Raw genomic sequence first — 17500 nt, 5'->3', positions numbered from 1 at the left:
GAATCAAAATCGTATACATTATGCAATCTGGTGCAAAATATTAACTTCTTTATATCTCTATGCAAATAAGTGTTTGATATTGTTTTAACTTCATGAAGCTGGATAGTTAAAGCGTATAACTTCAGACCTCCCAAAAACCCTGAGCTAGCTTGAAGCTATAGTGCACTAACGTGATTCAAACAAGCCGGGAAATTAGGCTCAGCCGAGCCTACACCCGAAAGTAGGTCAACTCATATCACAGCATCTGGGGTTCTGGGTTTGAGAGGTTTAATGATTAGTGTAAACTTACAGCCTAAGTTGTCAGTAGTCCCAATATTGTATGCTGCTCTGTTATTGAAAATAGAGACATGAGACATGCATGAAACCTTTAAACATTTTAGCCTAAATGCTTTGCTTTACCTATGTGCTGTTTATTCATTTCTTGTTGAATAAACAATTCAATCAATCAAAAAAGCTCAAAGACAAGTGAATATTGTTTGAAGAGAGCTATATTAATTGCTCTGCAGCATCTTGGTAAATGGTGCATTTATATAGCGCTTTTATCCAAGGCGCTTTACATAGATTGTGCATTACACTGGGCAAAAAGACCAAGAATCCCTAGATATCGTTGCCCGAATATTACCAGATACAAGTCATGTATGATGATATCCGGATTGGATACTCTCCGAACAGCAAGTGAAATACATTTCATGTTCGGAGCATATCGAACCCCCATTATGGGACCACTTTATTCTTGCTAGAATATGGAGTTAATCTTTATCCCGGATACTGTATACGACCACATGCCATATTCGGAAAATAACTCTAATCCCTGTCTAAAATATCTCATCAGAAATGGACAGCTGTCATTTCTGGAAATGATTCTTAACTCATATCCAATGTCAAGATATTGTACATATATGACCACTATCCATATTTCAAGTCCAAACACCAGAAGTATCTTAAATCCATATATTGTATTGATATGACCTGTAACTATATATGTGCTGATATCCAGATTGGATACTCTCCGAACAGCAAGTGAAATACATTTCATGTTCGGAGCATATCGAACCCCCGATATGGGACCACTTTATTCTTGCTAGAATATGGAGTTAATCTTTTCCCAGATACTGTATACGACCACATGCCATATTCTGAAAATAACTCCAGGCAGTGTCTAAAATATCTCATCAGAAATGGACAGTTGTCATTTCTGGAGATGAGTCATAACTCATATCCAATGTATTGATACAACCTCTAACCATATTTTAAGTTCAAACGCCAGGTGTATTTTAGCTCAGGATACTGTATTGATACGACCTGTGACCATGTTTCAAGTCCAAACACTGGGTGTATTTTAGCTCAGGATACTGTCTTGATACGACCTGTGACCATATTTCAAGTCCAAACACCAGATATATTTTAGCTCAGGATACTGTATTGATATGACCTGTGACCATATTTCAAATCCAAACACTTGGTGTATTTTAGCTCAGGATTCTGTATTGATACAACCTGTAACCATATATGAAGTCCAAACACAGGGTGTATTTTAGCTCAGGATACTTTATTGATACGGCCTGTAACCATATATGAAGTCCAAACACAGGGTGTATTTTAGCTCAGGATTCTGTACTGATACGACCTATAACCATATATGACGTCCAAACACAGGGTGTATTTTAGCTCAGGATACTTTATTGATACGGCCAGTAACCATATATGAAGTCCAAACACAGGGTGTATTTTAGCTCAGGATTCTGTACTGATACGACCTATAACCATATATGAAGTACAAACACAGGGTGTATTTTAGCTCAGGATACTTTATTGATACGGCTTGTAACCATATATGAAGTCCAAACACAGGGTGTATTTTAGCTCAGGATTCTGTACTGATACGACCTATAACCATATATGAAGTCCAAACACGGGGTGTATTTTAGCTCAGGATTCTGTACTGATACGGCCTATAACCATACATGAAGTCCAAACACGGGGTGTATTTTAGCTCAGGATTCTGTACTGATACGGCCTATAACCATACATGAAGTCCAAACACGGGGTGTATTTTAGCTCAGGATTCTGTACTGATACGGCCTGTGACCATATATGAAGTCCAAACACGGGGTGTATTTATCTCAGGATTCTGTACTGATACGACCTGTAACCATATATTAAGTCCTCTTCAAATATAAAATAGGGGCTAAAACCCTCCTAAGAGCACCTAAATTATGGAAAAACAAGTGTACAAATGGTAAAAGTAAAATGAGCTAAAACCTCCTTAAAAGAAACATTTCTCAATTACTGAAAAACAAGGGTGCATGTGGTAAAACTTTTGAACACTGGTGGTTGAAAGAGTGGAAAAAAGAAAAAGGACGAGGAGAACAAAAAATAAAATAATAAAAATAAAAAACACCAGAACACCCTTGATTGGCTGTGTTCAAAACTGCAATCCCAGGTTTTTCATTTACTCTGGCAGCCAAATCCAGCATGAATCAGATCTGGGCCACATCCAGATTGGAATCCAATTGGTTTTAATGGTCACATGATGTTAATACCGATTGGATTCCAATCTGGATGTGGCACAGATCTGATTAAGGACAGTGTAAAACAAAAGGGTACAGGTGGTAAATACTGTAAAATAAATAGAACACATCCAATTCTTACTTAACACACTCCAGGTAGGTAAGAACACTATTTGAAACAGGTCAGTGTTGGACAGAATAAACATATCAGAACCAAAAGCATGAACAGAACACCACCGTTAATTGGCACTGTGCAAACTATAATCCCATGTTTCCAGAAGATGGCATGAATGGTTCCCGTTCTTCCATAGCTTGTTCTGGTTATTCTGGTTCAAATCTGCTGCTGAGCCAATGAAACAAAGCCATGGGAATCTGAACAGGAAACATTTATGCCCCTTCTAAAAACCCAAGAGTACAGTTGTACACAGAGCCTATAACAAGCCTTACTAAGTCCCAGAGGTGTCCTCCTCACTCTGCTGCAGGTAGATCTGCTTGCCCTCGGCAGGAGGGGGGGCTCTTCTTGTGAACTGTCCACGATAGGTGTGAACATGGGTGGACCTGGGCTGCACAACCTTCTTCCCATTGTCATCCAGGACCTTCTGACAGTCCGCCATTTTTGGACAGCCGTGATGAGCGCCACTTTTGTGATTTGATTTTGAAAACAGTTTTGTCCTTGTCACTGACGAAATTGGCGACTGCACCGCTGAGGTATAGCTGGTCCTCTTTGGACAGTATCTTCTGTCCAACACCGACCTGTTTCTTGAAGAGCTGTGTAACAGATGGGAAGAGGAGGTTAGACTCAACATGTTCTATTCACCCATTCTGGTCAAAAGGAAAACCTTTGATATGGGGCCCCCAGTTTTGCCTTGTCTGCTTATGATAAGCAATTTTAGGCTTGTTGCCTCAACCAGGCCGAAGGCATAGGGAGACAATGTTTTTGCTACTGGTTGTCCGTTTTCACTATAACTCCACTGAATAAACATTGTTCAAACATACTACCTAGAGGCCAAGGAAAAACCCTTGCCCTGGATTGTGTAAAATATTTGCCATTGATTTCTGTCTAGACCAGAGCTCCATTCTAAAGTTAGTTGGTGTTACAAAAAACATTGTGCAGCAGGTTGTACATGTAAAGACAAAACAGACCTACAATGAAAATAATTTAACTTGGCAAAAACAATATATATTTTTTTAATTTGCATACTGTGTGTGTTTGCGCCATCGTGTGACCTTCATGCGTGACAGCATATTGGGTTGTGCATATATTTTACAGTAGTCTCTGAACATCAAAACCACTGAGGACATCCCTAAAGCCCCTTTTCCCACCAAACATATTTTAAAACGCAGCGTTGGAACAAGTGGAAAAGCGCCAAAAAGCTGCCTTTGGGAGCCTTTCAGCAATGAGGAAGTATATACTCTAGTTCTGTGGACCTCTAGTCTGCAACAGAAACAAGCCTAAATAAGCCAGGGACATTTTCCCATTGCACATTTGAACCAATACCATATTACTGTATCTATTTCAACATAAATCGATCAATTCCTAAGCAAAGCTTGAATAATAAAATGTGGGTTTGATTGTTTGGTGTTGCCACATATATTCTGTGAGTGAAACATGGGGAACAGGTCTATGTACTTAAAAGCAAGCCCAAATAAGCAACCACACTTAAGAAAACAAGTCCAAACTAAGCAACCCGCAACTATGAATATTTACAAGCGACTATAGAGGAAAACAAGTCCAAAGTCTCTTATTATGAGCAGACCTGGCAACACACATCAGTACAAAAACATGTTCTTTCAGACGACTAAAGTTTGTGCTTAGTCTGTGCAAACTAAAGCGACAGACTGCCAGTCTGAAGGAGCTGGAAAGAGTCTCTTGTAGTCTGTTTGGTGGAAAGTTACCTTAATGATGTGACTTGGTCTACATCATTGAGCACCATGTCGGCCAGATAAAGAGGGGAATGCTGCCTTTCCATCCTCATTTGTTAAAATCAACTTAATATATATCAAACAGCTAACCATATTTTGAGCACACTCTGAGCAACAGCTGTGGGCCAGCATAGATAGGAGGAGACGTGACCAGGTTAACTGCACACATAGATGGTTAACAAACCTTATAGATCTGCCATTTTCAAATAGCCGGTGTACTTTAGAGTGGTCAAACTTAGCCTAGTTCTTTTGTGCTTGTTTTACTTATACCAAGTCCCTTGTTTCTCTTGTCAAACCTGGCAATAAAGCGATTACCTGCATTAAACTTGCTGCCCACTAAGGAGGAAGTTGAATGAAACAGATAAGGGCAATAATCAATGCTGGCGACTAGAGAAGGACCAGGAACAAGTTAATGTCAACCCTTTCCAAACTCCAAACCAACTAGGATCTTAAAGAATAGGGATTATTCTGGTCCAGATGAAACACTTATTCAAGGTCATAAAATGAATCTGACCCTGTTCTTGGCAACACAATGTAACAATGAAATAGGCATTAAAGCCCTGGAAAACCAGAGATTACTTTCATCCAATATGAACTGTATGACAATACTCTACATGTTACAGATGGGAAGAAAAAGTAGTTATTAGTTACTACTTCAATTGGTTTACAGATGCATTAACTTCAGCTCAACAGCTTGTCACAGGCATCATCCAACTCACTGCTACAAGCAGCCCTTACTGCCAGCTTCCATCAAAAATGACTGTATGGGGGCTATATTATGTCTAGAAAAAAAATAACAATCATACTTGAACTGGGGATGCCCACCCTGACAAGGACTTGGACTTGCAGGAGTTGATTTATTACATTTAGTTGACTGTTCCACTGATAACTATTGTTAAAATCTACAAGCTCACAATGAAAGCAGCAGTTAAGATCATAAACCTGCCTTTGTTTTTGTGAGTAGTGAAACCATTTCTCAGCAATGACCACCTCACTGTTATATCCCTTACATAAGGTAATTGAAGTTACATGATCAAACAAATGCAACCATAATACAACAGGGCAATACCTCACCCGATCTCTCTTGCTGGTAATCATCTTCCTCCTCTTCACGTCCTCTATGGGCCCATCCAGCTCCATCTTCTTGCTGGCCTTTAGGTTTTCATAGCTCTATTGCAAACTTCTAGTGAATTAAACAACAAATACAACTAAATTAACTCTAAATATGAAATAAATGCATCTAAAAAGGATGATAACTCGAAGAAATAAGCAGACCAAATGTACAAATCTGCAATCTATTCTAGAGCTGCACCACTAACCATTGACAGCCCGTACATCCAAACAAACAGTCCTAACTGACAGTATAACTCACCTTTTGTTTTCTGATTTCTGTTTAGATGTATGGGCTGCCAAAGGTTTTTGTTGCAGCTCTAGATTCAACATATTTAAAAAGAATCAAGTTGCAGTGATGGGAGACCCCTGTTATTTAATTTAGCAAACATTATAGAAATCACTAATGTTTGAATAGAAAACAAACCTTTTCAAACAAATCACTTGCACCAATATTACATTTTTCTTCTACTGTGTAAAATCATATTTACAATTTAGGTATTTAGCTGAAGCTTTTAATTCAGAGCAACTTACAGTGAGCAAAGTTAACACATACATAGCATGCAGAGAGACAGTGTAGTAACTCAGTAAACTAGGATCACAGGTAAGCCAGGACAGCCTATAGTTAAAATTACAACCAATGTAAGGGCATATGTCCCCAAATTAATGCAATATCATACTTACTTCTGATGAGGCAGGTGGACCATTGGGAGTCGCCGTCTTTTATGGCCTGCACCTCAGCCTGCGTCACAGACTCATTGTGTGCGGTACGGAATCTATGGGGGGAAAAAAACACTTTTAAGATAGCACTCATAGCATTATACAAATTGACATCTCACCAAGCAAGGCATTTTCAGAAGGAAAAATAATAAAAATGTAAAAATGCCATCTAAGATCCTCTCCAAGGCCTCTGTAGATTTGCTTGACTGAGGACTGCAGGGACATTAAAACAGTGGTGTCAAATCATGTGCCATGGAGAAGGCAGAGTGCCAGAACACAGCTGTGGAGACCACCACATGCAGCTCAGCTGGTCCAGTGAAATTACTGATAGCAGAAAGGATAGAGTTGAATGCGTACTGGGGATGCAGTGATACTTAATTTATTGTGTCCTTTATTAAACATATGTGTCAGGGACGCAGGATGCAGGGCTAGCAGCATCATTGGGAGTTATCACTTTGCACAGAATGCAGCAGACATTTGACTATGTACCTGTTTCAACACTAGAGGGCACTGTTTACCAATATATGGAGTCAACATCGATGCAATTTTAGTACACAATTGTACACAATTGTATACACTACACACAATTGTATACACTATATGTAATGGGGGGTTCCTGCTTGATATTTCTCAGATAAGGGGTCCTTGGCCTGAACAATGTTAAAGTACTTACAGAAAACTCTGATGGGATTTTGGATGAGGAAGTCCTTGTGTCCACCCCATCAATATTCTCCATGATGGCATCCCATTTTGAATGTAGGTTTTCTGCCAGGTCACCAACCCTGCCTGTTATTGAGCAATTATAGTTCTCTAAAAATGTGGGAGAAAATAATATATAGTTGTGAATTTAGAATTACTGTCTTACTTGTTGGTGAACTCACTTAAGTAGCCTAATACTAGTACATTTTCTGTTGAAATGATTTTGACTGGGCAGAAGCATAATTGCCTTGATGCAGATTCAAACTAGTGTCAGCTGGTGGCTGGACAAACACACCTGCCCTCTGCAGTGGTCTAATTTGAATGTATCTTTCTCAAAAGCCCTTGAATATGATGGAATATTATTAAGGATTACTGAGATTATGGTAAAATCACATTTCATGACACACACACACACACACACACACACACACACACACACACACACACACACACACACACACACACACACGCAGTATGAACTCCTGTAAATCAGCTCCCACTCCCACTTTGAGAACCATGGCAAATCTGTGTTTGTCAACCTTTTTGATATCAATTATTTATGCATTTGAGCCATGGACCACCATTTAGTGACATTTAGCCTCTCAGTCTCATACCCAATACTTAAGGAATACAGATCATGTGTAACAATAATTTAGCTTGTCCATTTGGTTTGATTTTACAATAATTAAAAGATCTATAGGGGTCCATTTGGTTATCAACTCCCCATCATTTAGCTGGGGACCACCTGGAAGGCTGGAACCACCTCACGGACCACTTGTGCAGTGGTTCTCAACCTAACATGTTACTAAACAAATACTCTATAGCAATGATTACTGTCACAATAACGCTATTTAACTGCTGAATAAATAATTGACCTTGGAAACATTATATAATGGAAACATTTTAACAGGAATGAGGGTTCCTGTCACATATTAAAAGGGGTCTGCAGCCATAGTCTACATTTTGGATTTTGGGGTCCTTGACATGAAAAGGGCTGAAAACACTGAAGCATGAATTCTAAATAGTGAAGTTGTAAAATAAATAAAATAATAATAATGGAAGCAAAAGCAATCAATTGAAATAGCTTTACATACCATCTCCCTGCTCCAAAACTCCTTCTCTGTGTGCCAAAAGTCTCCATAATGTAGATTTTATCCCACAAATAGATTGGCAGCAACCTATCTTCCTGTTCAACAATCAACAGTGATTTTATTTAGTTTAGCTTTATCCTAAATCACTTTTACACAAGCAGCTCTCATGCTTGCTGTTGGTGACAAATGTAACTGCTGCTGGCTGTTTGGATTTCAAAGTGGGGGTGTGCTCTCAGCAGAGCCAATGGTAGCTGGCCACGTCACAGTCACATGACACACAGCTAATCAGGCATTTGCAATTGCATTGTGGGCAGTGTAGTTGACTTTCAAACTGTTTTCCATAAACACACATATACTCTGTTCCTCCCTTCATATTTCATATGTTTCCTCCAAACTATAATATCCCAAAAGATAGGCATTAAAATGTGTTTTAATCAGATTTAATTACAGATGATAATTTGCTTGTATAACCTTGTATGTTGTGTCTGTTGTATGATGATGTTTTTATTGTATTATACTCATTTCAAGCAGGATAGTTTTATATTAAGCTTCTGAAGCATTGAGGAATACAGTATGGTAGTGGAAGAAGAAACATTTCCATTAGAGAAGATTTTGAGTCTAGCAGTGATTCTCAACTATTTTAATTGCAAGAACCCCAGTTTGACATGCATTGGTCTAAGTACGGACCCCCATTTTATGGCATTCTATCTGAGACCCCAATTTATTGTAAAATCAATGTTAATGGGTCCATTTTGGTTCCATTTGTACACTCTATGAGTTACCCATAAGGGTCCATTTCATTCCTTTAGCCGGGGACTCCCTGGAACTCCCTCAAGGACCCCACTTCGAGAAATAATGCAGTTAATATCAGGTTGCCATTCCATATATCTTTACTGTTTTTTTTTAACCCATTAAGACCTAAGGTCGATACCTTCTAAAGCCTGACCTAAGTTTTCAGAAAAACAACACAAAAATGTTTTCCCCACCTGAGGGATAAAACAGGGGTTCCCGTCCACAATGGGTTGTGTACATGTATGTTGGGCTGAGTTGTACACTTTGTAACAAGTTCTATGTCAAATCTATAATGTTTTACATTGATAAACCTCATAGTTAATAGTATGCAGTATTAAACTGTGGATATACCCCAGGCAGGGTTCATCGTCATGCTGGCTTGGGGTGGACATTTTTGTCTGAACGATATTTTTGCCATGGAGTGAACAATAATGTTACCAGAAGCACACAAAGTGCCAGTCTCAAATGTATACTAGCACAGTGGTTCTCAAAGTGGGTTGAGAGGGACCTCAAAGTTCCTTGAATGTGGTCCAAATCGAACATTACAGGTATGTAACTCTGAGAGTGTATGGAACCAAATGGACCCATAAACACTCTCAGAGTTATGGGTCCTTAACAATAATAATAATAATACAAATAAATTGAGAACCACTGTACTAGTGGACTATAGTGTCATACATATCCTGAAGAAACCCTGGAGACTTGGACAGAAATTTAGTCTCATGATCAAAATTTCAACATTGTTAAGTAAAATCTAAAATCTACCATGGACAAAGACAAGTCTCGCCACGTGTCAATGTACAGACATTGATGATCCCTGTGCCAGGAGATATGATGGGATATGTTGTTTTTGTGTGAGTTTTATTTTTTATTTTTATTTTTATCTTTAAATGGGTATACCCCATTTGATGGTGTCCCATAGATGTTCAACAATGACCTATGACAGCTGAGGTCAAGACCTTTCCATTAACAGTTAGCCATTTCTAGCCTATGTACTGTAAGCCCTTCTGTGGCTGAATGATATGCCTTTAATCATGGACTCTAGGGTTCAAGATTCAGAGGTCATTATCAAAGCAGTGCTGCTGTGTACTGTTAGATAAGCATCATTGTGTGCCTGTCTGTCTGTCTGTCTGTCTGTCTGTCTGTCTGTCTGTCTGTCTGTCTGTCTGTCTGTCTCTCTTTATCGCCCGAGTTCAGGCCACAATGCATTTTGTTATACCCTCACTGAAGAAATATAGGCCTACTTGTCCTCTAAGTTCCTGTCATTTCAGATTAGATTATTTAGGATTCAAAACATTGAAATTTAAATGGTCTTGGACTTTAAGGACAACCCACATTCGTTTATAATCGGCATTGTTGCGGCCTATCTTTAGTTTTTTTGTTGAGCCAATGTAATGGTATGCTGGACCAATGAAGTGGCTAGTGTCCTCAGGGGTTGCTTATCAAGGAACTTTGACATTCTTGCTAGATACCTTGTTCACTATGTCAATGCCAATAAACTCCCCAGTTATACTCGTCTTGTTCACTTCCAAGATTAACGTAATGCTCATGCTTACCTGTAACTACCATTACATTCAAGAGAGACGCTGATAGTCCAATGAATGCTATGATCCTAATTAATTTAATTTCATAAACATTCAGATGTCCCTAACTGTAATGACACCTTACTGTCCCTTAAACTGCATACTTTATGTGGTCTTTACCCAGACATGTTCTGTTTTTATCCCCAGCAAAGCATAATCCTTTGCAATGCATACAGGAATAAGGACATTTACAAGCTGACTCAATTTGTTTATTAAAGGTATAAAAACAGACTGATTATGCTTAGCTTCTCTGGTAAGGTCTTTGGAATCTATAGGCCCAATCCCATTTTGACCTGTGAGACAGTCTGTATCCACTTAAAGCTCTTGAGCTCGACCCATTTCTTTTGTAACTTGCATCAGTTAGATATTTTACATAATATGAACCCAAGATAGACTGTAATTGTGACACACAAAGATATGCCATAGATGTAATCGGTATTATACAATACTGATACATATGAGCACTCTTTGGGTTATGCACTCACTGTGTGCACAGTATATGATTAGTTAAACTTCAGGAGTGGAGGCTGATCATTTGATCATGGCTGTGTGTCATTTACCTGATGTTGAGTAAGTCGTTACCACAACCATGAATAGTGCATGATTTTGCTCTATAAATTCACAGTTCAGAATGAAAGAGAGGAGCAGAGAAGTCAGTTTGGGAAATATATAATAGTTTATCAATTGCTTGTACTAGACAAAGTTTAAAATCTATTTAGCATGAACACCTGCAGATCATGTCTGTCTGTCTGTCTGTCTGTCTGTCCGTCTGTGCGTGTGTCAGTTATGCCTTATATCAATCTCCATATATTGCCAAGATCCCTGTTGTCATAAATATTGTGTCAGTCTCACGATAACCAGTGTGGTCGATCCCTGAGTGATCAATATTAAGCCCATATCTGGGAATGCCAATATGGACATGAACTTGTGACCGGGGAAATCACGCTCTTTCGAACGACCATCATTTCGACCGAAGGGTTAGCGACTCACTCCACGGAGGTTAGCGTTAGGGTGAGGGTTAGAGTCGGGTGTCGAAAAGATGACATGTAGTAACAGCGACACGCTCCCCCTGTGACCTAACATACCACCAGATAAACCCAAGCCAGCCATCTACTATGATGGCCTGGTGTGTTTCATTTTTATTAAACTAGCAGTCATCTGTGTCTCACCTGTCTTGATTAGGGGTGATTAGGGAGCATCACATAATTAAGGATTGCCTACAGGAAAGGTCAACCCACTACACTTACATTGTTTTGGGCTGCTAGGTTATACCGGTATGTGCAAACAACAATGTGCAAATAACAAGGTTTAACATTGCTCCTGTGAATAAACATTGTTCTATGGACATGCTATCCAAAGCTATGCTCATAAATGCGGTCTTGTGTGGACACAGCTCCACAAGTCCTTTATAAGACCTTTTAGTAGCTGTCGCTACTGCTTTCTTGTCTGTTTCTTGTCTGTGTGACAGGGTCGAGTGTGTGTACTGCATCCTGTAGCTATAATTCCATCCACTGCATGGGACTGTATCTGTGACAACAGAGCTGATCCCATAACCTGGGGGACATAACCTTGATAACAGAACCTGTGGCCGCATTTGCTAATAACTTCCAAACTTCACAAAACGCTAATACAGTGAAAAATGACATATGTCACTGTCTTCCAAGGTTCCAAGGTAATAGAAAACTAAGAATAAGAAATGGTCCGTATTCCATAGAAACGTTGAGGAATTCACCCAGTAAAAATGACCAGATTCAGTCACTTTTCATGAAATATCAGTTTGGACTGTCACCCAAAACTCTCACCCTAAACAGGCCCAATATATGGCAAAAGGTGATCATATGCTACATACAGTATAGGCCCTATTGTCATCTTCTCAAAATAGGTTATCAACATTCCAGACAGTATACTGCATTAAGCCATATTCATACTTCATCCATATTTGATTAGATATGGGTTATGCCAAGAAAATCGAACCATCGAAAATGGGACACCTTCAGATATGCCATAGATTTGATCTGTATTCTAGAAAAGGATAGTGCTCGTCAGAATGTCCAGATAGGACATACGGTCATATTTGAAATACACATGACAAAAATAAGATATAAAGTGATATTTAGAACACACACAACAAAGATAAGATGTAACTGGTTTCCGTATATAATATCCTCATGATGTATATTGGGTTCATATTTGACCAAATATGAAACACCAATGACACTGGTCTGTTTTGCCCAGTATAAATCACCCAATTCTGTGAATTTCCATGACCTATTAATATCATTTAAATGCCTCACCCAAAACAGGCCCAATGGCAAAATCTGTAGTAGCAATACTCCAATACCTCATATTCATACTTCTTATATGAGAAGGAGATGAATACTTCCATATTCCATATTTGATTAGATATGGGATGGGCCAAGTGAATATTGAATATCGGAATTGGTAGTAATTCTAGTGTCAATTCCAGAGTAAATATATGACTTTAAGTGATATATGAATGTAATATAGGCTGTATTTGTGACACATTCATATACATACCATAGATTTGATGCGTATTCTAGAAAAGTTGTTGAGCTCAGATATGTCCAGATAGGACATAAGGTGATATTTGGAACATACACATGACAGAAGAAAGATGTAACTGTATCCTTCTATAAAATATGTCCTCATGATGTATATTAGGTTCATATTTGACCAGATATGACATATCAATGAAATGTAGGATATATATCAGAAATGTTCTGTTTCGTGACCTATCAATATCAGTTAAAAATCTCACCCAAAACAGGCCCAATGGCAAAATATGTAGTTAGTATATTTCATATGAGAATATTTGATGATATATGCTACAGATATTATCATTATTCTACCCAAAATAGGTGTCAGTATATTCCTATATACTGCAATAGGTCATATTTATATGTTGTAAATGACAAGGAGATGAATACTTCATCCATATTTGATAAGATATGGTTGATGTCAACAAAACCTTAAATATGCATTAGAAATGGTCTGTATTCGGAAGTGGTTATGCTGTAAATATATGACTTTAAGTGATATATGAAGTCAAAGTCTGATACATCAAGATTTACCAGAGACTTAAAGGTATTCTAGACAAAATAATGTGATCAGATATTTTCAGATATGACCAAAGGTCATTTACGGAACACATACATGAAAAAATTAAACAGCTGCTTGTATTCATGAACATTCATGATGTATATTGGGTTCACATTTGGCAATATATGGTGCATATCAACAAAACTCAGGATATTTATCAGAAATGTCGGTATTCCAGAGAGAATCCAAAATCAGATATTTGGGGATTCTGGATATTTTAGCCCAAAGGTAATTTACGGACCACGTACATGACACATTTTAAATTTTGCTTGTATCCTAGTATGATATATTGTTTTCATGATGTATATTGGGTTCATGTTTGACCAGATATGTTGCATATCAACACAACTCAGGATATGCATCAGAAATGTCCGTATCTATAGGGAATCCAAAATCTGATATTTGGGGATTCTAGATCTTTTCATCCATTGAATATGCCTCAGAAATGGTCAATATTCTCTAGCAGATCCACTGCAAAGATATGACTTGAGGTCATATATGAACTCACTATCTGACATATGAAGTATTCTAACAAAATATTGTGATCAGATATTTCCAGATATGACCTAAAGCCATTTACAGAACATATACATGACAAAAATAAAAGGTTGCTTGTATCCTAGTACAACATATCGTCTTTATGATGTATATTGGGTTCATATTTGACCAGATCTAGCATTTCCATGGAACTCAGAATATGCATAAAAATGTACTGTTTCATGACCTATCAATATCAGTTAAATATCTTGTCCAAAACAGGCATAATGGTAAAATCTGTAGTACGTATATTTGATGTGTAAATCGTTGATGATATATGCTACAGATATTCTCATTATTTTAATCAAAATAGGGTGTCAGTATATTCATATATACTGCATTACGTATATTCATACTTTGTATATGGCAAGGAAATGTATACTCTGTCCATATTTGATAAGATATGGTTGATGTCAACAAAACCTTAAATATGCCTCAGAAATGGTCAGTATTCTCTAGCAGATCCACTGTAAAGATATGACTTGAGGTCATATATGAACTCACTACTTGACACAACAAATATTTTAGAAAAAATATTATGATCAGATATTTCCAGATATGACATGAGGTAATTTATGGAACATATACTTGACAAAATTAAAATTACGCCTGTATCCTAGTACAACATTTGTCTCCATGATATATATTTGGTTCATATTTGACCAGATATGGCATTTCCATGAAAGTCAGGATATGCATCAGAAATGTTCTGTTTCATGAACTATCAATATCAGTTAAATATCTCACCCAAAAAATGCCAAATGGCAAAATCTGTAGTAAGTATATTTGATATGAAAACCGTTGATGATATATGCTACAGATATTGCCATTATTCTTAACAAAATATGCTGTCAGTATATTCATATATACTGCATTACGTATATTCATACTTTGTAAATGACAAGGAGATGTATACTTTGTCCATATTTGATAAGATATGGTTGATGTCAACAAAACCTTAAACATGCCCCAGAAATGGTCATTATTCTCTAGCAGATCCACTGTAAAGATATGACTTTAGGTCATATATGAACTCAGTATTTGATACATCAAGTATTCTAGAAAAAATATTATGATCAGATATTTCCAGATATGACCTGAGGTAATTTATGGAACATATACTTGACAAAATTAAAATTACGCCTGTATCCTAGTACAACATTTGTCTCCATGATATATATTGGGTTCATATTTGACCAGATCTAGCATTTCCATGAAAGTCAGGATATGCATTAGAAATGTTCTGTTTCATGACCTATCAATATCAGTTAAATATCTCACCCAAAACATGCCAAATGGCTAAATCTGTAGTAAGTATATTTGATATGAAAATCGTTGATGATATATTGCCATTATTCTTATCAAAATATGCTGTCAGTATATTCATATACACTGCATTGCGTATATTCATACTTTGTATATGGCAAGGAGATGTATACTTCATCCATATTTGATGAGATATGGTTGATGTCAACAAATACTTAAATATGCCTCAGAAATGGTCAGTATTCTCTAGCAGATCCACTGTAAAGATATGACTTTAGGTCATATATGAACTCACTATTTGACACATCAAGTATTCTAGAAAAAATATTATGATCAGATATTTCTAGATATGACCTGAGGTAATTTACAGGACATATACTTGACAAAATTAAAATTACGCCTGTATCTTAGTACAACATTTGTCTCCATGATATATATTTGGTTCATATTTGACCAGATATGGCATTTTTATGGAACTCATATATGCATCAGAAACGTTCTGTTTCATGACCAATCAATATCAGTTAAATATCTCACCCAAAACATGCCAAATGGCAAAATCTGTGGTAAGCATATTTGATATGAAAATCGTTGATGATATATGTGCTACAGATATTGTCGTTATTCTTGTCAAAATATGACAAGGAGATGTATACTTTGTCCATATTTGATAAGATATGGTTGATGTCAACAAAACCTTAAATATGCCTCATAAATGGTCAGTATTCTCTAGCAGATCCACTGTAAAGATATGCCTTTAGGTCATATATGAATCAATATTTGACACATCAAGTATTCTAGAAAGAATATTGTGATCAGATATTTACAGATATGACCTAAGGTCATTTACGGAACATATATATGACAAAAATAAAATATTTGCTTGTATCCTAGTACACCATATTGTCTTCATGATGTATATTTGGTTCATATTTGACCAGATATGGTGCATATCAAAAAAAGTCAGGATATGTGACGGAAATGTCCGTATTCCAGAAATAATCAAAATTCGATATTTTGGGATTCTTGCTCTTTTCGCCCAGTGTTACATTCACCCATTCACACACACATTCATACACCGGTGGCTGAGGAAACCATGCAAGGCACCAACCTACTCACCGGGAGCAATTAGGGGTTCAGAGTCTTGCTCAAGGACCCTTCGACATTAACTCAGGGGGAGCCCGGATCCGAACTGGGAACCCTTGGGGAACCCTTCATGCTCTAATAACGGTTTCTCTACCCCTGAGCTATGCCGCCCCATGGTGGGTGCATAATCTTTAAAGGGTTATATATCATGTTTTGTTGTTTTGTTGTTATGTTTTGTTTGGCCAAGACCAAGGAAAGGACCACAACAGAAATAAGTCTCTGACTTTACAGTATTTTATTTTTATTTTTGAGAAGCATGTGATTTCTTTTGAACCTTAAACCTCATATAAATCAAACCAACTCAAATGTCAAAGTCCTTCATTACACTGAGCTCTTCTTATCAAAGTCAACAGTTTGAACTATACTGCTTGGAAACTTTGGTCTCTCTCTCTCTCTCTCTCTCTCTCTCTCTCTCTGTGTGTGTGTGTGTGTGTGTGTGTGTGTGTGTGTGTGTGTGTGTGTGTGTGTGTGTGTGTGTGTGTGTGTGTGTGTGTGTGTGTGTGTGTGTGTGTGTGTGGTTGTGAGGGGCCTGTGGAGGGGGCGTGTCGGGGACCAGACAGTGTGTGTCTGGGGTATATCTGTGGAGCTTCAGCAGACACAGAGCAGACAGGGGGTGAAGGTATCTTCAGGCAGCAGGATGAAGATGGTACTGTGGCTGAGTGTGACCTCTCTCCTCCTTTCCTCCCTAACCATGGAGCTGCACTGTAAGTACATCTAATCCATCACCTCCTGATAGCATGCTGAGACTGTGTGATCTCACACTGATGATGTCAAACCTAGTCATATTAGAGTGACACACAAATCCTGTGTGGTGGTGACAAGAGACCAGCGATTACTGTATTTATCTGCAAACACTCAGCATTGGGACAGGAATTGCATTCTGCTCATGAGTTTATATTGTTTTACATAGTATTCCTTTATCACATGTCGGAGCAGTGCGTTGCTCTCAAACCAGTCCAGTTTTGACGCAAATATGTTCAATAATAATAGTTGTGATTTATTT

General features: G+C 37.8%; 2 protein-coding genes across 8 annotated transcripts in view; one reads left to right on the top strand and one right to left on the bottom strand.

Annotated features, from left to right (window-relative positions):
- The window catches only part of LOC308283021 (uncharacterized protein), a gene marked incomplete at both ends in the record, with an annotated part of 211104 nt that overhangs the window by 95102 nt on the left and 98502 nt on the right, over positions 1–17500 (bottom strand). The gene's annotated exons all lie outside the window — the stretch shown is intronic.
- LOC308284233 (scavenger receptor cysteine-rich type 1 protein M130-like) overlaps positions 2525–17500 on the top strand; it is an 83113-nt gene continuing 68137 nt past the window's right edge. For 2 of the 7 annotated variants that reach the window (XM_080724791.1, XM_080724790.1), the window contains exon 1: positions 2527–17201. Coding sequence is in view for 4 of the 7 variants with exons in the window: in XM_080724787.1 (XP_080580913.1) it covers positions 17135–17201 (67 nt within the window). In the remaining 3 variants the exon portion in view is untranslated. Of the gene's footprint in view, positions 17202–17500 lie in introns of all 7 variants that reach the window. The other 5 variants (XR_013961996.1, XM_080724788.1, XM_080724787.1 and 2 more) reach the window with 4 other exon arrangements.

The sequence above is a fragment of the Nannobrachium achirus genome (genome assembly GCF_963921795.1).
Source record: "Nannobrachium achirus genome assembly, chromosome: 4".
NCBI classification, from domain to species: Eukaryota; Metazoa; Chordata; class Actinopteri; order Myctophiformes; family Myctophidae; genus Nannobrachium; species Nannobrachium achirus.
Note: the sequence above shows the minus strand (reverse complement) of the source record. Positions and strands in the feature narration are given on the sequence as shown.